At 33.9% G+C, this 23,945-nt stretch overlaps 1 protein-coding gene across 3 annotated transcripts in view; it reads left to right on the forward strand.

Moving 5' to 3' along the window:
* snu (ABC-type transporter snustorr) overlaps window positions 1-23,945 on the forward strand; it is a 71,186-nt gene that overhangs the window by 37,777 nt on the left and 9,464 nt on the right. For 2 of the 3 annotated variants that reach the window (XM_077430341.1, XM_077430342.1), the window contains exons 2-3: window positions 21,154-21,283; window positions 23,027-23,145. In XM_077430341.1, the coding sequence (XP_077286467.1) occupies window positions 21,167-21,283; window positions 23,027-23,145 (236 nt within the window). In that variant the 5' untranslated portion in view covers window positions 21,154-21,166. The remainder of the gene's footprint in view (window positions 1-21,153; window positions 21,284-23,026; window positions 23,146-23,945) is intronic. The other variant, XM_077430340.1, reaches the window with a different exon arrangement.

Here is a 23,945-nt window from a genome sequence, read left to right on the forward strand (position 1 = left end):
TCACGTCTTAATATATACTCGCTAAATATTGACAATGCAAAAGTTTATACCATAAACTTTGTACATGTGTGTGTATGTCGTAACTATTGCACCACTTATGCAAATCTCCTGGAACTTGGACATCTCGAAGGACAATTTCTGTCAGCATCGCGATTGTTTCACCATTTTCTTATACCATTCCGTCTCAAAATGGCCAGTGTCAGCACCAACAGTGTCCAGGTGTCTCCTTGCATCAGTATAACACTTGTCAATAACTATGGCCGCTTGCGGCTGCGCACTATTGGCTCACCGTGCGTGAGCTGAATCTGCGACAACTGCTAACAGCTCGCATTCTATATTCTAACATTGCAAATTAAGAGCCAACAATGCGCACAACGCCATCGGAATACCAAAGCCGAAAAAAAATCACAATTAAACATTCATATTATATTTCTCAAAATGGCCACGCCAGACATGCAAATCGACAGACGGCGCATGTTACTTTGTGTAGTATATGTTTGTTCAATCGCGAAAATGTTTGGTTTGAATACAAACATTACGAAGAATTTGACAATTATTATGAACGACTGAATCATCGCGTGATTAATGTGCGGTCATGGGATGCGACGATGGCGTTGATTTCAAATACTATAATAGTTTTCGCGGAAGGCTTCCTTGTCCTATTTATAATATAATATAACAGTTTGTGTGTATGTATGTAAGTTAAACGTTTGCATACACTTTAATTGTATCGTAATATATTTTAACAATTAAATTAATTATTTCATAGATTACAGTCAACCAGTTTAACTGGTGTAAAAATTGGATATATGTATGTATTATAAATGGAAATAATTCATCATGCACATATACTATAATTGTGTCGCATATTGCGTTTCAATTTGTGCAATTATTTGTAACGACTTCCTACATATTTTGCGAATCAAAAATGTCATTTAGCAATGAAGTTTATATTTACACTTTTAAATAAAATCATCTCATAGAATTTAAATAAAATCATTGCATTTAAATTACGACAGTTGCGAGCAAACGTTTTTTTTTTCTACCGATAAATATACATATGTATATAAATCGATTCTTTATAATTATTCATAATGTGTCTCTCAAATATGTATGTACATACATATTCGTATTATATAAGTTTTTTTTCTTGTCGAACTTGTATTTCCTTCAAGTTGAAAAACCAATTTTTTAACCTACTTTTTTATTCGTTGAATTATCATGTGGCAAATTTTATACAAGGACAATGACAATTAAAAGTGTAATAATTTTCCGTTCACTAATACAAAATTAGTACTGAAAAAGCTATGTGTCGTATATTTATTATAATTCTGTAAAAAGATCAAGGCTAAATATTTTAATAAATCGTATTAAACGTTCACCGTAAGTGACGTTGTGTTTTTAACATCTAATTAAACGTACGCTCCATTTTTAATAATATTTAAATAGTAATTTTATCAGTAATTTACTTAAGAATTCGTTCGGTAGGCATGTGTGTAAATAAATATTCTATAAAATCATAATATATTTGATTAAAAAAAATTGAATGATTATCATCGTATTACATAGAATCATAAATAATACTTGACGACCTTAGGAATTTCTAAGGTCACCTCGTGGTTTTCGTTATTAATATGTATTCATTTCAATGTAATAAAATTATCTCAGAATTATATGCTTATTCTATTCTCAAATGCATTTCCATTTCGTTGTTTACTTTTAAATGCATACACATTTATTTATTTATTTGGAATTGCGTTCCGGATAAAGCCTTGTTGTTTTGCCTGCTCTTCTTTAAGTGTCGTATTGACAATGAATTTGAGACTTAACATGCATTACTAATTTCAATGATTGCTATATAATTGTTCGAATATATTATATTGAATCGGAAAATTTGCTTCAATAGGAATTATGCGACAAAGCACACGTGTTTTATCATATACATAAATAATATTTTCCAAGGTGATGCTAACTTGACATGCAAACACAATTATTTAATACAACTTTATATGAAAATATATTTATAAAAATCTCGCAAATCATTTTCTAACAAAATCCAATATTTTATTTGTTTTTTACAATAATTTTTAGTAAAAAAATATACGAATAACAATTGGAAGATTACTTTTTTCGTCTTATATTATATTCTAAATGTTAGTCATGGTTTTAATTTTTTAACTATCCAAAGCTTACAATTTCTAAAATATTATAATATCTCATCAGTATAATAAAAAAAATACGTGTGATTCAATATTTTTCACGTTAAAAAAGTTATTGAACGTTCTCGGGCCCCAAACTTAATAATTCAAAAAGTTTCACGAGTGATGTGGTCTCAATAATAATCAAACAATGAAAAGGTTTTAATGTTATACATTTTTTCATTTTATAAACGGCTTTATCGCTATGAGTGAGTTACAAAATCATAGCAATGTCGACATAAGAAAGGCTAGCATGAGAATCCTCTGACCATGTCCCCATTATAACATGTAAATGAGTACGCACAAAAGTTTTTCCTACGCCTGTTTCTATTTTTAATTTATTTTTTTCGTTTAATCAAGCTTTTCAATGCTTACGCATAATTTTATTCTCTTTTGAAGCCAGTTTCTTCGACATTGAATTGCGGACAATATTTAAAACACGGCCGTGCTGTTTGTTTGTCATCGCTATGGGCAGTCATTAATTTTGAATTAAACGTCAATGAAGGTGAACAATTTAAAACAATAAGTAATATATATATTTGTTTTTAATATTATATTGATAATTGTTTTTGTATTGTTTGCAAAACGACCACACTCACCTTCCGCAAATGGCGCAAACGTTTGTTTACTAATTAATGCTTGCAATACACTCATATACACGTACTAAATTTTTTCTTCAACAAACGGAAAAATTCTAATTGAAATCTACTTGAGATTACGTATATATGTCTGTTCCTTAATTTGTATAATAGACAGAAAATACCACTTTAAAAGAAACAATAAAATTTTACACGAAAAAAAATGTAAAACAAGTAATGAATTTATTTTTTTAAGTGCTGGAAGCAAAATCGTGTTAATTGAACCTTAACTGCATGAAACAAAAATAGGTTATAATTTTAGAACCGTGGTAATGCAAAGTTTCATAAACAAAAAAAAACACCTTGAATTACATAAGTTATCTGCGGATGCAATCTATACATAAAATTAACGTTGTACGTTCATTAATTTTCACATCCTTTAAATAATTGAAATACATAGTAGCTCCCAATGATCCATGTAGAATATCTTAAGAACAATATAATAGATATTCTCATTTCATAAAGCTAGGACATAAATTTTCATTTCATTAACTCCATATATATTTTTTACGCATGGGAAATCATTCAACCGTTCATTAGCGTTTGTTTTCTTTTTTTTTACATTTTTTTATACGCAGACATTATAATTAATTTTTCCGATTACGAAACAATCGCAGACAGCTCAGAATCGTTGCCCCAATTTTCAAAACCTACCTGGGTGGAGCCGAGCTATCGAACCATTCGTAATGCCTATGACAAGCATTAAAATTCCATCTACATCACACAGGAGCAGGTTTTAGTATAAAATAAAAACCACCTGCACAGATTTTTCACATATATAATCTTACCAAATATCTATAAACTAGGCGTAGCCGTGCACTTAAATATAATTCATCATCGTATTAATAACATAAAATTCCTATATAATGTACATATATACGTAGGTATATGTATAGTCGGATTTAAATTTAAAAAAAAACAACAGCTCGTATTATACGTCAAACGTGTTATATGCACATATGTATAGGCGTGGGTTCAATTAACTAGCTCGACCGGATCGTCTTTTCACGATCCTACTATACAGTTTAGTTTGCTATTGGCAAAGTGCAATTAACAAAAGTCGTCGAGGGTTGTGACCGCAGCAGCAGATGTTGAAAGCCGTCACTTTCACTGCTCAGGCGTCGAGAATACACACACACACACACCGTGCAAAACGAAACTGCATAAAATAATTGAAAATCCTCTGAATATGAACGGTTAGATTTAACAAGACACGTCTGATACACGTAATAACAACTTCCCTAAGCTCTTTCGTGGCCAACCCAACTACATGCATAGGTGTTACGTGGTGGTTCGAGCCAGGTAGCAGCTTGGACCAGCTGGAGGTGGTCAAAGTTGAGGGACTTCAGTTGTTGGTCGATCGTCGCGTGGTACAGTCGTGTGTACCCACAAGTTCCATAACCAGTGCCATCGAGTGCCATGCCAGTGCCAGTGCCAGTGACCCTGCTGTCCTTGGTGTCCTGATTACCTTGGAAATCCCGTGCTCCGTGTCGGTGCTTAGGTGTTGATCAGTTTCGAGATAAAGTACGCAGATGCAGTTTGATCTTTAATTTATTCCCGTGTCGGTTAGACCCTTGATCACATACCTTCGCTAGTGCATTCGTTGCCGTGTTTGTAGGTATTTAAATCGATTTTTACATTTTTAAATAATTAAATCGAACGTGTTTTGCTCGAACGACTTCCTTGTGGAATTGTAAACACTTCCTAAGTTGCGCGCGTTTTCTATCGCATCGACAACGCTGTGTTTGCAATTTATTGCAATATTTATGTATCATTCTAGTGACAAATTATGCTAGGCTTGATAAGGAAATGATCGTAATTCGATAACTTTTCGTAATATCAGTAAAAAAAATCGTATTTAAAAAAAATACATTTACTTACGCAGCCTTGATATTAGATTATACGCCCACTTTTAATCTAATTTGTTATTGACATAAATTTGACGAATTTTACTAGACCCAAATTAATAAAGAAGATATTTAAATGTCAATTTGTATAAAAATACATTCAACTTGGGGTATATTCTTAGTTGAAAATATCCTTATAAATCCATTCTTTTTATTAACTAAAACTTTAAAGATATGTCACTTTCTAAGTCCAATAATAAATATAAAATACAAATATATAAATTGATTTTGATTAGAATCGTATTAAGACTACCCTAATGGATACTGATTTATATATAAATGGAAGAATGATTAACTTTAAATATTATTAAATCGTAATGAAAAGTCCGTTTTCGTTTGTATTGACGTGTCATTCTGTAGTAAAATTCAAATTGAACTTCTTATGTGTAAGATTATTTATTAGTAATTATTACTTTCTTAAATTCATTGGATCGGTTCAAATTCTTCTAGAATGTTTATTAATAAACGTCATTTTTAAATAAATAAAAAATCAAAGCAGTTAAGTAACAGATAGACTAAATTTAAAAGGTGTAATATACATATGTAATATGACGATTTTCCTAGTTTGTTACCTTTTATAATGAATCGTAATTATAATGTGAACGTGAAATATTTAAAAGTGAAGTAAAGTAAAAGTGATCGTAAAACCTATCGGAGATTTTACTAAACCATTCAACTATGCTGTGTTACGAATCAAGCTCGTCTATTCGTATAATTCGTGCTGCAAACAGGCATATTAATTCATTTCATTATTAAACATTTTCGAAATATTTCATCCGAAAACGTAATAGCGTACATTTATCAATGTGCATATATAATATTATTATTTTTTTCGAAATTCACATAATCCGTATTGAATTTTCGATCGGATCGAAGCGAAAAGCGAGCGAGTCGGCGCGGAAAATTGAGGAAATGACACTCAATCATCATACACATCATGATTAATTTTCGATTTAGCAAAAACGGACGTGTAATGATTCACAAGCTAAAAAAACCGCATTAGTATCGCGCTAAAAATTCATTTTGACGAAAGTAAATCAACATCGTTCATAATGCAATTCACAACATTCCGATTCTGGCAAATTCATTTGTAACAATTTATACCACTCAAGGTGAACATTCACGCAGAGATTCACTCTCAGTAGGAGCACTGGCTATTTGGTAAGAACACACCGATAAGTGCGGCATTGGACGTGCTCGTGTTTTCCAGTTGTGATAGGCGTAACTTTATGTCATGTTATTTGTACGATCTTATTATTTCTCCTGCATTTCTTCAAATGTGAGAATCACTGGTAACGATCACTACCACACCTAAAGATGTCAATGCAAGGATAAAATATCACTGAAAATATTCCAGGGGGTGAGTTTCGACCTGGATCGCGACTGTATAGATTAGGCGTGCTAGCGTTTATTAACATGTGCAAAACTACAACCACATTGCGTTTTGGAACCTTATGAAATTTGTTGTAATTGGAAGCGCTACTACATACCCTACGATATTGAAATCTTTCGAATCAAATCTTTCTATTGAACAAAAAATTGTCCTTGTCAGGATCATATTTATTTATTTATACTTGAGAAAAAGGCGTCATAGTCGATGGACCCAATTTTTAAAAATATGTCCCATGATACCGTTATCGGACAGTCCCTGAGTGACATAAATGGTATTAAAATTGTAAAAATATAAATAAATTTTGAAATCATATTCAAATAGTGGTGACATAGTGGGTTGGATGGTTTTTTGTCATTTTTTTTTTGGTGAGGAACCGTTACAACAATGAAATCAGATAAATTGGCAAACTATGATCGACTTGAAATCAAAAATATCCAAGTCTGACGAGCAGCACTACAGATAATACCCGGAATAAATTCTTTTCAACTGAGGTCAAACTGGATCAAACCCGGCAACCTCTCAGTGGTTGGCATTAATGCCACCACCAATCTATGCTGCTGGAAGTCCCAATGATATTTACCCACTTTCAAGAACTTTTATTGTACCAGTTCTCAAATATCAACCCTTTCAATCATCGTCTCTGTACGTTCAAATTCGTACTTTCAAGTCCTACTGAAATGCTCAACTACACTTTTGGGAAACTTTCTTCTAATACTCTTCTTTTCTTCTAACTACCAAGCTATGCTACTAGGTAACCGATTCTCTTATGAATATACATAAGTCCCCACAATATTTTCCTACTTTATACTGCACCAGTTCTGAAATAACAAGACTTGCAATCATCGTCTCCGTATGTCTATTTTACAAATTCATACTTCCAAGTCCTACTGAAATGCTCAACTATCCTTTTGGGTATATCTGTCGAAATTTTCCTCTAATACTCTTCTTACACAACCTTTCCTACCTGTTCTTTAAGCTGAAACTTTATTTAAGTATTTAAAAGCTACCGTAACGTTAATATGTGACAGGAATAGATGGTCCTTAGGGCAGGATGATCCAAGACAAAATCGCGGCTGATAAGGTCAAATAGGTAGTAAATAAACATATGAGCCGCTCAAACGTTTCTATCGAACTGAATATAAAGCTTTCGAACAATCCTACGTATTAGAAAGAAGCAGCAGACACTTTCGTGACGATTGCCATAACACTTCCATAGAAGGTTTCATTAAAAAAGTATTGTGATTTTAATGTCCGGCCCATTGTTCAATAATATTTTGAATCATCAAAAGACAGTGACAAACACTAATATCACTCGACCGATTATGAACAATAGAATCATCTGTTAACAGATAGTTTGCTAGTGTCTGAAAAGCCGACGTGGATGGCCACCTTTATAGTCAGCTATTCGATGATATTCATAGGCGTTGTGAATTTTCATCTGGGCCTCGTTCGATTGCCGAAAATTCGTGTCGAAAGATCGAGTGCTTTCCGGACTACAAATGGTCGAAAATTTGTAATGTTTGACGAGTGTCAATAGCACAATATTCGGTACATGGTGTTGTTGCGTGCGTTCGCGACTTATTATGAAAAAATGTTGATACGGAGAAAGGCAGATTGGGCGCTGGAGCGTTTTGAAATTACCGAACTGTTGCGTCAGAGGCGCTCAAGGCGTAATACCTGGCGGTCAGGTGTGGTCAAGCCACCAAAAAATCACCTGAGATACATACTTACCTGGAGTCTTGCGTAAGTGAGCTTCCCGGGTAATTTGTCGACCCACAAATTCGTATCCGCTCACGGTTGATCTCGAATGTCAACATGCCCTCAACTTACATACATACATACAAACGTACATAATACGATACATACCTATGCGGAAAAGCCTTATGTAATTACATATACATCCATTATATGTCGTATAAAATATTTTATTGAAGTGTATCTATATTTGTACGTAATTGCTTATTGTAATGTCACTCACTCTATGTATGTGTTTACTATCTAAATTTGTATCTCTACTCGCTTAATGCGCTGTAAAAAGTAGTCTTTGGAAAAATGTTTTTAACTATTTATACTGGCCGGCGTTTACGATGATGCTAGGCGTTTTTCAAGTAGTTAAAATTAATAAAAAAGCTTCTGAATACTTTTAAAACCTGTCTACGGTCTAAGTTAGGGCAAAAACACACTTAGTGGTACGTGTTTTTTTTTAGATACTTTAAAAAACTTACAAAGAAGAAAATGCAGCACCCATATAAATGGTACACAGTCCCAAAAATCACGCCATGGAGTGTTTTCCGTGATATTGTATCCTTGTATTTATCCTTGCTTGACAGTAATCGGTAACGGTGAATCCCATATTTGAAAAAAAATAGCAGAAACTTTTTGTTTGCATATAGATATATACATACGTGTGATCTCCCAAACATATGCATTCTGCACGTGCAACTACACCCGAATTCGGTTTGGGGAACATCCACTGTTTACAAACCAAGGACGCGACGTCCCATACCACTCAGTGTGTTTTCGCCCTCAAGAGTACATGCGATATACCAAATATATTGCTCCGAAATTAAAATCTGTAGATTGCATAGTTTATTTTAATAAACACATGCACAATTGTAAAGCAAAATGTGATAAATTCACCATGCTTTCAATCAATCGATTGTAAGTTCAAATTTCCCTCGCCCTATATTGAATGCTTTTATGATTCGACTCAGTGTCTAAATGTGTAAAATTGTAAAAAGTTTTTTATCATTATTTATTTTATTTTATGCTTTCTAAAGTTCCATAATTTTGTATTTGGCACTTAATTTAGAGCAGTTTAATTCTTCAATGCGCAGTATATTTAGTAATTTCACTCTGCTAATGCAACCGTAGGCTCGTCCGGCAGAAAAATTCTTGATGATTTATATATTCTTGTCGATACCCTCATTCCTGAGGATATCGAGACCTTCATTGGTCTTCCAGTGAGGAGTGTGGAAGCTCCAGAACATCTCTCTCCAACACTATCTGCGCCAAGTGGCAGCTACTTAGAGGCTATGATTTGGCAATTCAATAGTTAAGCCACAAATTTCCCCAATATATTTATTTATTTAATCTATAAAAATATATCTTAAAGCATCTAATATTGAGTTTATATAAGATCAGAGTAAATGAGAGTGAAAACATTAACTATAATAACTGTTTAGCCTGCGAGTTGTGAAGGGGTGGTAGAAAGACATATTTGGATCGCTTCGATTCCATTGTAATTTTTAACGAGTTCGTTAATGATTATACTCCTCTAGCTTTATGTCAAAGACAATAACTTACTTCAATGTTAGCTCACCTTATCGGTAGTGCCGGTTTTAGGGGGGGGGGGTAGGTCGGGCGGCTCAAAGGCGCTTTAAAATTTAAAATTAGAGCGCCAAAAAACATTCAAAATTTTAGATTAGAGCACCAAAGTTGAAAGTTCTTTCTAAGGGTGCTTAGAAAATATTTCCCGAGGGCGCCATCGGGTGTAAGGCCGGCATTGCCTGTCGGGTAAGATATCAAAGCTACCTGAAGAGTAGAAGTGGTTCAAAATCAGATCACAATTTTTTGACAAGCAGGAATGTCACTGAACTAACATAGTGAAGCTAGAAAAATGCTTGTAAAAATATACATATACAATCGGTAGTACCTATACAAGTCTAATAAAATTAATCAATGATTAAACAGATTTAGAAATACACATAAGCCTTGACTTCAGATTAATATTCCGACACTTTTTTACTACGATTTCAAGCCTTTGACTTTTGAACGAACACAAATTTATACACAAAAATTACATTATAATATATTTAAAAGCACTTGTCTAGACAATCGTGACAAAATTTTCCCATTTTGTTCACACTTTCGATCGTACCCGCTTGTGAAACATTTGAAACTTTCATAAACGCGCTGTATTATATGTAGGTATGTATATTCCATTAGTGTACATAATCAAAATTAAAATTATAAATAGTCATCGTCAGTGTTTTCTCCACACTTACTAAGTATGTCATAGTACATATGTATTTATTCAACAATTAGACAAAACTTCAACATTTCCAAAGATAAACAACAATTTTACTAAACATATCAACGGTATTGTCTTTGAGATTTGCATATTACATCACTGCCAGTCAAAAATTTCTATTTGCAATTTTGATATTTAAATTGACCGTATTCACTTTCACTTCTCTGAAGATCCTACAAGCACAATAGAATCCTCATCAATATTCAATACGACTTTAAAAATCAACGACACAGGAGGACGACTCTTGGCATCGACTAATTATACGAATGATAACATACTAATATACAATCATTAGTTTATCTTGACAATTAGTATGATCAAAATTTTCATTTGTCATCAAACAGACTATGTATTATCAACTTCAAATACCAAAAACCATTTCAATTCTAAACAAATCCACATACTTAAAATGAGAAAACCGTTCGAAATAATCATTGAAAATATTGTTTCATCGACGATCACCGATTGTTGTGGAACATTTCGCATAAGATCAATACACAATGGCACCATTTACATGTCAAGAACGATAATAGTAAATAATGCGACTGCACAATCTGCATCTAATTCCTCGTCTCCATTGTCTCAATACCCTGAATCCATATTCAGAAGCCGCTCGTGTCTCGCGAATACAATAATCAGAGTTATGAACTGCACTTTACTCGACATTGTCGAACGTATTGCCGTGGAAATTATTCAAATCGACCCAGCTTTCATCACGTGAAAAATGTGCGCCATTTGTCTGCGACCACCGATTGTGTTCAGCTGCAATTACAACTGTCAAAGATGACTAATTTCAATCGTAATTTTTTTTATTTTCACATTTTCCATTAAAAATCCACTATACATTTATATCGTTCGATAAATTTACACAATTTGCATACACATCTTAAGTGCATTCACCTCTGATCCGAGCCCAAATGTACTATGCGAGTTCAAGGGCGATCGTACTTCGACTGCATTGTGAGAAAATGATGCGTTTTAAAACGCATTCGATATTTTTCATCATCATTGACAATATTTAAATCGAAAACTTACAGAAAATATTCCATTTTTCACTTAACGTATACATATATAAAAATGCGAAATTGCTTTGACAAATATTTAAGCACGTAAATTTTTTTTAAATAATCTATTCAATTCGATGACTAATATTTATATACGTACAAAAATTATATATTAATATTTTCCTTAAAAGTGTGAAAGACTTTGATCTTTTACACTTGACTTTTCATTAGTAATCACATAACCAAGTTTAATCGCGATTATATATTACACATTGCATATTTCAATGCCTAAATATTTTTTTATAACTACATACACATACATATATAAAGATTCATTCGCATTGCAAATCTACAATTTTAAATCTACATTGCAAATCTACAAGTCCTGTGTTCAATATACATACGTGGCCGTATTTATTTCAAATACCTTTTAAATATATTTAATTTAATATTAAATTTAATTGTTTAACATGAAACAAATGGTATAAACAATATAAAACACCAATAGAAAAATTAATTAAATAAATACATTTTCAATAGATGACGCTAAATGCTCAGAGACATATTAGTCTAGAGGAAAAATTGGTAGCAAACAGTATATATGTATAGTAGTTTTTTGTTGATGTGTTATTATGTTCTTTATATACTTGTACGTTTTGTTGGCAGTATATTATATATATATATATATATATTTATATATATATATATATATATATATATATATATATATATATAACTTTTTTTTCTTTTTTTACTATTCGTATTACATTAATTACGTCATTTTGTTGGAAAACTTACGTACACATGTTTGTATGTCGAATCAAAACGACTGTTATAGTACGGCGAGCGTTATCTCAGACAGACAGACACACATAATAACGAAATTATATATATGATGATTATATAATCATCTCTAACTCAATTTCAAATTCGAAATTAATCGTTTCGGTGAATATCACCGTAACGACCAGTCTCAAACGATAATTTTCGATTATTCCGTCGGTTTTTTGATGGAATTTCGCATCGATTATATTATATAGCAAAATGATATGTAGCAAAAGTCGAATCCGACTGCACTGCGTACCATTTGGGTTCGGTTAACCGGTGGAGGTTGTTACGCAAGCCGAAGTTGCATCAGATGAGAAAATGTCTATCGAGGCTACGCGTGTATCCATTTTACACGAACCGATAATAAAATTACCCGCTGAATCGCCTCGATTTATCATAATCACAAGTCGAATCGTCCCTAGGCCTCGTCGGCTTCGATTATGTGCGAATCGATTATTGAGAAAGTTTGCGAATTTAATCAGCGACGTAAATCGCTTGCGCAACGGACGCGTTGAGACACTTGTGGAAAATCCAGTTATTATCGTCGAAAATTTTCTCCGCAACGCTTCTGAGCATTTTCAGGCTCAGAAGCGATCATATCATATGCAAAGATATCACGTTGCAACCTTGGCCTCATTTGTGCAACGAATTTGAATCAATTGCAATTCAGCGTCAGCGTTTTATAAAAGACATCTAGTCGCAATAACTGCCGGCCTGTATTATGGGGTTGGGCATGCGATTGGGACACTTTTCCGTTGCGACACTGTGGAAAATCGAACGAGGAAATGGGAAAATTCAATCCTTATATTATAATTTCGCAATCTATTATTTACTTACTTTCAGTTTCATAACAATTCATTGACAATTTCGATCATAAAGCATTCCACTATTGTCGTATTCTTTGAATTGACTACAAAATATGATTTTATTCCATAATTTTCAATGCCTCCATATTTAATACGAATTTTCCGACAAAATTACTGTTCGTTTTATATTATTTTCATTTTAAATGCTTTTTATTATTAAAAAATTATATTCACAATACATCTTATATAATCTATGTATATTTTAATAGCTACTGATCTATTGATCATTTTCTATTTTACAATTTTAATTTATTTTTTTTAGTAATCTATGTAGTATTATATTATTCTGTGTAATGTTAATGTACAGCATAATAGGAAAAAGAGCTCAGAAACCTATTTAAAATTCTTATATGCTCATAATACGTCTAATACATAATAATATTAACTAAAGACTCTCTAAAGTCGGCGATCTAAAGCAGATTGTGTTTAGGTAATTTGTGTTTATACCTGAATGGTATAGACATTTTGCTGTAATCAACAAGTTCGTTTTATACAACTTATTTGCGTGTTGTTAATATTTTAATAGCCTTCGGTTTTTGTAATACCTATTAAACTATTAAAAGATTTTTTTCATCCATTATCTATGACGAGTTGTTCTTCAGCTAATAGAATCATCTTTATCGCAGTGCAAAATTACATAAAATGATTTCAAAATAATATGGAAAAAACCTGCATAATTTGCAAAAATCTATAAAATATTCCATAAATTGTTATTCAGAAAAAAATGTTTTGAATTATAATAAAATATCAAAATTATTTTTAATGTATGTACATACATACATACATATGTATGTACGTTAAAATATAATTAACGTGGATTTAAAATTTGATATTAAAATGAAAAAAAATTATTCCATTTTTTGCAACAACCAAAGAAATATTATAAGAAGTAATTTGTGTTTTTAAATTATCATATTCTATATATTAAATATATCTAATACACATCAGTAACAATTCAACCTACTTACATACAATTCTAAAAAATCAATCCCTCTAGTAGTGACGAGTGTGCTTGAAGAAATGTAGGAGAAACTTGTCGAAATAATAAGATCGTACAAATCAATAATGACGTTAAAGATTTCAACCTTTCATTGTTTGATAATTCAGTTTTAAACTTAATTGATAATTTTAAACTTAATTGACAAAAATAGACAAACAAATGTCCCGTTTCTAAACAACAATTGACTCATATTTCCGGGTAATACTCATTGACTAATACTCATTTGAAACAACATATGCCATTCATAAATAAAATAAACCAGCAGCATGTTCGAGTTCGAGTCACACTGGTTGCTGCTGGCCAGACCTCGATTCGTGACCAGGTAGATCGTTTCCTATCAGAGTTTTCCAATTTTTCTGATTTTGATTGAAACGATTCCTGCAAAATTGGTTTTCCCTCCACATTTCTCTCGCAAAATCTTGAGTTATTAGGTTGTATCTCAAGGTTCGCCGGGATTATTGTATAAACATTCCTATTGCTGTATAAATGTCTGTTGATCGTATTGTATACAATGTTTCCAATGCACTTGTTTGACCATAGATGTAATGTATAATTTCGAATTATGTAATAATTTGTATTAATATATAATTTGATGTGTTTCCTGCATAAAGGGTTCTAGTGCATTAATTACTGACCGTAACCAATTGATACTAAATACATCTAAAAAAAAATAAGTAGAAACGGAAAAGAAGTAGAAGTATCCTTGCTTGACAGTGATATATGTACAACAAAACGACCCTTTGGACCATTTTCGGTAAAATTTTATCCTTGCTTGACAGTGATCGATAACGGTGTATGGACAAGTTCTTCAAATATGGGACTATAGAATTTCATATACTATAGAATTTCAACGAAACAGCTCAAATGTTTCATTTTGAAAAGACGGTACCAGGTATGATACCATGAACGCCATATTTTTTCTATATGTTTAAAACTATCTACAAAAAAACCCCCGTCCCACATCCCACGCTGTGTGATTTCGCCCGTATCCCGTTTCTAAATGACAATTGACTCGAGTTATTTAACCTCCGAAAAAAATGCACTCTGCACGTGCAACTACACCCGAATTCGATTTGGGGAACCCCCACTATTAAAGATCACAGCGGGGAGCCAAGGACGTGACGTCCCCTACCACTCAGTGTGTTTTCGCCCTTAGCCGTTTACCCGCGGCCGTCTTCTATGGAAGCTTTGTGCGACAAGTCTGTAGCGCGGCTGTCTTCCATAGAATTTCTGAACTTTGCACGGGATTTTCAGCCTTATATGCGCCTATTTCAACTGTTTTAAGGTTCAAAATTGGTCGAATATATTACTGAGAGTTGAATGCCATCTATTAAATTTGCTTAAAATTCATATATACCAGTCAAAATAAGTGTTTTGTGGAACCATACTGAAACCTCGTTTATGTGACGTCACGTCTGTTGAACAATGGCGACGATACGTCTCAATTGTATGAACAATGATTATTTGACAATTAAGCCAAAACTACGAGATATATTATGTATTTTATTGTTTAAAATAATACTTTATGTGTTAATTAACATATCTGGTTACTTGAGTAAATATTAAAATCTGTATTTAAGGTCGAAAACTCGATTGCCAAATTCGCGAAAAAGGTGCCGCGTACAGGGCTTGTTCGCTATATTTATTGCCGCGGGCGAAGGGTAAGACTCATACTGTCAAAGATCTTCTATCGAACTCGGCTTCCTACGAGTGTTTCAAATCAAATTTCAACAGGTCGTTTCAACAAATAAATACAAACGATCCCGAAAAGGAAATCGAATTTTCACAATAGACGGGATGTTCTCCATCAATCGGCACATATTATACATATCTCAATCATCATCGGACATCTTTGGCACGTCGATCCATATAGATTATAGACGACCCGTCGTCGTCGTTGATGTATCTGTCGGTCAGGTGCGTCTAGAATTTCAATATTAGTGACATTCCATTTCGGCATTGTGAATCGTTGCAAAACTGTCAGCAGGCAATAAAACCGGTCAGCGCATATTAAATTTGATTACAGTCAAACGGCCTTCCATCGCAACACTCTACATACATACATCGCCCTTCCTTCCACACACTTATAAACTTCTGATTCAAATTCGACATGCTAGAATGCACCCGAAGTGCACCAGAACCCAATCTTTGGACATTGGATAATCGGTGATCACGCTATTTGTCAACCATCGTGACTCAATACATGTACATATGTACGTACGTGCCATTTCGAAGAATGGCAAAAGAGCCCGTACGCGCAATAGTGGAAAATTCTTCAATGATCTCGAATATTCCCAGTATTATGTTATCTAGGCGCATGTTTAGTTATGTATCATTATGCGAAGGCCTTTCCGACTTTGCGTATGCTATATAACTTGAAGTTTCTCAACCAAGACGCTCTTGCAGCCTTCCTTGTCCATTTCCATCAACGAATGGTTTGATTTCATCAAATTTTCATTAAAGTACGATCCAGTAAAGTAAACCTCTTTAAAATATTTCGAACCCTATCAACTCACTTTCTTCACAAACATCGTATCTATTTAGGTATATTTGACCATTCTTATGATAATTCTTTCATTGATAAATCAAATGACCTTTCCAAAGGTGGTTTTCTTCAATCCATACATTTTCTTTGATACATTTCTAAACATTCGTAAGTAAAACAATGATATATAATAAACATTCAGCTTCTTTCTAATAGTGAGTATCTTTCAAATCAATTTTTCATATAGCCATATAACCAGCAGCGTGGACTATCATATTATGCTTTAGAGTGGTCACGGTTCGATTCCCACTAGTAGCTATTGGCCAGACCTTGGTTTGTGACTGCTGGTCGATCGTCTCCTTTCAGAGTTTGCCAATTTATCCGAGTTTCATTGAAACGGTTCCCGTAAATTGGCATTTCCCTTCCAATATCTCTTGCAAATCTCAAGTTATTCAAGGGCCTTGATTCTGGGCAATTTATTTATATAATAAAATACAGCAAAAATGTCTCCATAAATGTCACTGTGGATGATGTTTATATGAATTCGCATTGTATAAACATGCTTGTATTATATTGTATTGTATCTGTATAAGTACACTTGTCGCTTTGGAGCGATCTGTAAAGGCAAATGTACATGTTCGATTGAAATAATATAAAAAAAATATATATTATATTACACAATTTCAATTCGATTCATCAATAGTTTAGCTTACATATTTATTTACTAATGATCTTACTTCATGTAGTGAAGTGTATTAACAACACTTTTAGCCAGCAGCATAGCTTGATGTTTGCGTTGATGCTAACCACCGAAAGTTTGCCGGGTTCGATCCCGTGGGCTGACCGATTAAAAATATATATTCCGAGTATTTTCTGTAGTGTTGCTCGTCAGAGTTGGATATTTATAACTCCAAGTCGATCGTTTCCTATCGGAGCATGCCAATTTATCTGATTTCATTGAAACAGATCCAACTAAATAGAACCTTATTCTATTTCTCGTGAAATTTGAGTTTTTAACATCCCGAATTTGCTGATTTATAAAATACTGCAAAAATCTTTGTCAAATTTATTCATAGATGTGTCTATCAATAACTTTCTCTATAAATTGTTTATCGATGTATATATGTAATTGGACAGGAAGGCGCATTGGGCGTGTTGCAACGGTTCCTCATCAAATTGACAAAAACCATCCTACCCACCATATTACCACTATTGAAATATAATTTCAATATACATATGTAAAAGTTTAGTACCATAGATGTCACTCAGGGGCAACCCGAATATGGCAGCTTAGAACAACTTAAAAATTGAGTCCATCGGCTTTTCCCAAAGTATAATTTTTTTTTTTTTCTTAACATGAACTGTATCATACTTTTAAACGCTTTCTTGTTCTTGCAGAGCCTAGCCTTTTATCTTGAAAATATTCCAATCATGTGTATGTATATTGAGTAATATTTAAACTGAGTTTTACTTTATTTGTTAGTAGTAAACGTGCCTTGAAAACATCAATTCAATAGAAGACTTTTCCAACAGTTAATGTTATCTGCTTATACGTTCTACTATTTCCTTTTTGTTTATATGACATTTCTGAAGTATTGATGACAATCGCGACTACCATATTCAATTGAATCATATAGTAAACTTTTCCACGGATTTTCCCACAGAGCCGAGTCGGCACATTCAATTATGATAATAAAAATTATAGGTCACACGATCGATCGTAGGAAATCTTCCGTCGTTTTTTCACCAGCACTCGGAAAATTTCCCAAGCAACGGAGTCACAATCTGCGGGTTTTCCGTTTCTTACGACACAAGTCGGCCTTTCAGAATTGCGAAACCCTGCATCCAATATCCGGTTTTTGCGTTCGCGTCGTCTGTATTTGCGAACAAATTTCCCAACCAATACAATATGAATATTTTCGAGCGAAACGTCAACGTAGAAACGTGCGGAAAAACTGACACTTTACGACCAATTAACGACGACAAAAAAATCTCCACGCTGTCGGAAATATGCCACGACCTTTGTGCCCCTTTATTTGCATTTCGATAAACGTCTACACGAGATTGTGACGTATTTTGACAGATGAAAAACAGTAACCGGGCACGAAGTCCACACTAGTAAATTATTCATCCAGCTGAAAGGGCCTTGATCGGCCTCCGCACAACACGGTAAATTTTCCAATGGAAAATATTCATATAAATCGCATATACATATATGAAATATTATACGGCGACTTGTCAACGAGCTTCGTTTGAGTCACCTCGTTTACGTACTTTGAATTTTTCACAAGGCTAATTATAAAGCGAATGATGCATCCGATTCGCATAACAATAACCTACAGTGCAATAAACCTTGCTCGATACGTACGCAGAAACATTAATATATTTAATCGGTGTAATTCAATGAAACTTTCCACCGATTTTTCGACGCGTCAAAACTTAACCGAGCTCCTATTGCGCAAATGTATTATAATTGAACCGTTTTTACCACAACATACATACATATCTCTCTCCCAAGAGGAGTTAACACATTACAAACGAATTAAAATCATAAAATGAGAGCTTGCAAATTGCACCCGGAGAGCAAAACACATTCCTACCATTTCCGTGTTTCGCAATATTTCACATTATTCAATGAAGCGGCACAAATTATACGGGAAGTTATCGATTAAGGTTGTCCCCACCTATATTTTCTCACACACGCTGACCCAATATTGCGATTACGCTCGTTTTCCTCGATCGAAGTCTTTCGATCTCCATTTTGAGTTATGGCTACGATGTTACGCATCGAATTTCGTGAAGAGTCGTTGTCCTTAACCAGCTGGTTGGTGCGCTTTCAAAATCGTTCTTTCAACCTTGGCCCAGATGGTTCCTACAAGATACGCCTTTCTGCAATGTGTATTACCATTTCGCCGAAATTAAATGTAATACTTTTTAATACTGGTTCTCTCCTCGCGTAATCGACATTTGCGCAACTATGTAATTCGCATCGATGCAAACTGGTATGCCACAACTTCCAAGTACTGCAACTTCGTATCGCCCTATTTTTTATCAAAGGTTAAAGATACGAACGTGTCTGCTCTGATGTCTTATCTGAATTGTCTTGGTTGATTTGATTAACGAATATAACGATAATGCTTTCAACCGTTGAACCGTAATTTTTCCTCGTCACCAAGGATCTTGATGCTAAAGGCTCAAAGTTCAACCATTTCTGGTAATGTGATTCAGCAACAGAATGACTAGCCACTTCGTCTCACGTTACAGCTTCAATAAAAAACAAATCAGTTTACCAACGATCCGCTCTAGAGTATATTCGATCGTTTGCTAGTACATAGGTTTAGAAAGATGAGATGGATTGCTAGCAATTAATTATTTGTGAAGTTACTAGTTAGGCAATTCGACCATACGTCATTTTTTATGTAGTATTTATGTACTTAGGCATAATTACTTGTGATCGAACTGCCTAACTAGTAATTACATAAATAATTACTTGCTGGCAATCGATCTCATCTTTCAAACGATCGACTATACTCAAGAATATTATAGTTCCAATACATATTACCTATTGTTTCCTCTTTTCCCAAACTGTAACTTTAACTTGATCGCAATACAGCAATATTTAGATTCAGATCTTCAATATATTTATTTTCCTTTTGATTTCTTGTTCACATCCATTGTGTAGATACCTATTTACGAGAAACTACTTTATTACGTACAATATTGCTTAAAAACCGATGGAAAATTAAGATATCATTTTACTATCGATATATTCGAACAAAGTGGTGTAGTTTTTTTTTCTAATACGTTACATATTAATGATTCCAAAGCTCTTCTTAGTTTGAGAATGAAGACTCTTCTTAAACTGACATAATTCTTAAACTGACATGATACGTGGAAAATGCAATACTACGAAGCTTGCGCAGAAAGATGAGTTAGGTCGAATAAAAACCACAATGAAGAATGCTTTCTGAGAAGGTCCACAATCTACATATCATAATCTAACTTTCAATTTCAACAAGCCTTAAATCATCTCTTGATGTAAAAAGTAGCTTCTCACCAGAAAAGTTTTTACATACGTAGCAATAGTAAACAAATTATGAATCCTACTCTAGTATATTACAGTTTATAAAACCCTCGAAGCTTTTTTTCAAAAAAATGTTAAATACAGATTTCTTTATTAATCCTGAACACGTTCACAACAAGCTGGCAACCTTCAAGCTGAAGTACACCTGCTGTCCTTGTTAGCCTTACTTTTATCTGAAGTGCTTGAACTTTCCATAAATAAACCGCGTTCAGAAACACGCCATGTACAATATATAATCCTGCCATAAATAACATGTATTAGTATTACGAGTATTATATTTCGAACATTGAGATAAGCTTATGCCAAATCAGCAGCATAAAGATTAAACTATACTTACTATTTTAATGTAATCATACAACGTTGCCGGACTAGTTAGGACCTAGCGGAATTGTAGCTTATATGGTATTTTGCAATGAGGAAAAACATAAACTTAATACTTTCGACTAAAGTTCTTTACCCATATGCAAGTTTAAACACACGTCGAGTATTATTTACATTGTTCACGCACCGTTGTGAAACATCAATACAAAAAATAGCAGACCCAGCATATGTATATGCATGTGGTAAAAGCTGCGAAGACAGCAAATGTAAAGCAGCACGTTGCGTATCGCTCAAAGTAACAGGAAATGAAAACATCACTTCGAACACTTTACCTGTAACCTTTTCAATTTGGAACCATTTTCAACTATTTCAAATGGTTTTTGTCTTTTTTTACAGAGAGGGCATCGCCATGAACGGCGGTGGGACAGGCGGAGGGGGAGGGGAGGACACGAAAGAGCACAAGATGGACTCAATGTTGAACCATGCGAACAACAAAACACTTCAAACGCAACAGAGTACTGTAAGTGTAAGTTGCATCGAACAAAAATTTAGTGATACAATCAATAGCACAGTAGATCAAGGACGACAAACCCTTACTTCAGTTCAAACGAGTCAGTTTGAAAAGTTTTGGACTACAGCCTTTATTAATTAACAATATCCTAATGTAATGATTCCCTTATAGATTCCCTATTGCAGAGCATCGTAACCTGTGCACCGCGGTAATATGTGTTCCCCGAACAGCACTTCGGCCTAATGCGTGCGAGTGAGATCGCGGGTGAGGGAGAAAACCAATGTTAGTTAGCGTTTTGTCCCTACGCATATACGGAATAACTAACGACTGCCGATGAAGTACATATATACGTAGCTGACAAACTCTACGAGTCGTAAACAATGTGTGCCGCGAATATCCAAAGGTTACGATGCTCTGCCCTATTGTAATGATTCCATGATTCAAAAATTAGTATGTTAAATGGTTTCATTAAAAAAAAGCAACCTACAGCGCATTATTTCTCATGATCATCACCTAAATTTTCCTTAAATATTATATATGTGCATATATATATACATGTACATGTTTAACCCTTTGAATGCTGGGGTCTTTTCTGTTGAAAGCCCACCACACTGAAAATTTCGCCAACATTTCCAACTAGAATTATTTAGAAATCCAATAGAAAGCAGGTATAAAAAAATTGTAGCTAATCCAAACAAACGCTAGATATCTACCGCCGAGGATTTCAAGTTATGTAAAGGTGTGTTTAGACTCTCTAATATATCTTGCAACAAAATAAAGTAAACAAATGAATGTATTTTTCCAAAACTAGTTCCATCTTCTTCATTGTTGTTAAAATGTAATGCTCACAATCTAAATTCCAAGCCACAATCTAAAATACTCAGCAGTTAGGCATTTCCATCAAGAAATTCTGCTATGGTTATAAATTCAGTCTTTATACGACTCATATTCAATGCATTTTTTTAAATGCTACCTTTAAAGGCTTAGCAGGCAGTATTCTTGTTTAATTTGTACAAGATCAATATACAACGCATATCGGCGCTTTGTAGGTACATATACTTGTCAGCAAAACGCCGATCAGCGTTGGTCAGCAATCAAAGGGATAAGCTAGTGTCGTTATGAGGGGCGGTAGGGGTGAAACTATGATATTGTAGACGCGACTGTTTAATATAACTAGCTCGGGAAGGAATTAAAAGTAAAATGAGATCTACCAACATTCTCGAATCGGTATCAACTCACAGGATAGCAACCCAAGGTCGACCTAAACTATTTTTTTTCTATATTAAAGCTTAGCTCCTGGGCATCGTTTATACACTTTTAAATAACGATTAGTACCTACTGCTTATTACGATGTAGCTAGTTTGAAAAATAGTCTCATGAACTGCTGAAGATTGAGTACCGGGCCGCAAATAGTGCAAATAGTACCGGGCCGCAAATAGTTCTTTACTCCGAGAGTTAAACTTTGATACAATTATAGTTTATTCATACAAATAATCAACTAGCATAACGAGCATAGAACAAGCACCTAAGAAAAAACATTTGTTTACTTGAAAAAAATAAACCTGTATATAGTTTTTTTTTTTTTATTATTGAGTATTTAAGGAAAGGCTCTAGTCGACCAAAATGTTACAATACAAAGTTAAAACGAGAAATCTGACGATTTTACCAACGGACCCAGTAGCTTTAGCTACACTTCTTAATTAGCACATGCACCACTATACCAACACAATATACCTGCATGATTCAATTTAATTTCAGGTATGGAGCAAGAGGCAGCAAGCTGTATGTGTCAGACATGCTTTCAAATCGTACGGTTCAAAGAAGAATAACATCCCGGTGCTGAGCAATCTGAACATGACTGTCGCCAAAGGAACCATGTAAGCTGTCATCCATACATATTATATAATACAAACTTCCGAGAGTACAATTAGCAGTTTCAATTATCCATGTCATAAACGACGTTTTTTTAACCTCATAAGCAATGGCAACCTCGTCGTCAGTCACCGTCGTTAATTACTCGTTGTTTGCCAACTTATGGCAATTGCAGGGTGACCCACGAGTCAAGGTGTATGAGGATAATCGAACGGCTTAAGTGCTGCAATCTCCACCGCAACCACTAATCGTAATTCAATTCATTTGCAACATTTTAAAACGACCACACACGATTATCTGCGATTAGCAAACATTGCGTGTCGAGAAAATTGCTCATGTGTAACATACATACATATATGCATATGTAATGTAAGTCAACAGGACGAAAATGACAGACGAGAAATATAACGATCTTAACAAGTCTTGGAGTAGTGCGCATGAATATACATTGTAAAAGTTTAATATTAATCCAAACATACTTAATAAGTCATCTTGAGTCCAAACATCCCACTTCTAATACCAAAATATTGTGAGTTTATTCCGATATGTCATAATAACTTCTAAAAAGGCCTGCGTACTTCCTTGAATACAATAAAAAAAGCTAGGACTTGTTGAAAAGATTAGTATTTGAATCAAAATTACCGCATAAAGAAGAAGTTAGCCCTCATTTAAATAACCATACAAAGTCGCATTTCATTGGTGTCAGCAGTGGGATATATAATATGAGGTCAGAATGACTAAAATAAATTTCATAGGCAAAATTCTATTAATTGAATAGGTAGAAGGGTTAGTTATCAGTCTTCAC

The sequence above is a fragment of the Arctopsyche grandis genome, chromosome 5 (assembly GCF_051622035.1).
Source record: "Arctopsyche grandis isolate Sample6627 chromosome 5, ASM5162203v2, whole genome shotgun sequence".
Lineage (NCBI taxonomy): Eukaryota > Metazoa > Arthropoda > Insecta > Trichoptera > Hydropsychidae > Arctopsyche > Arctopsyche grandis.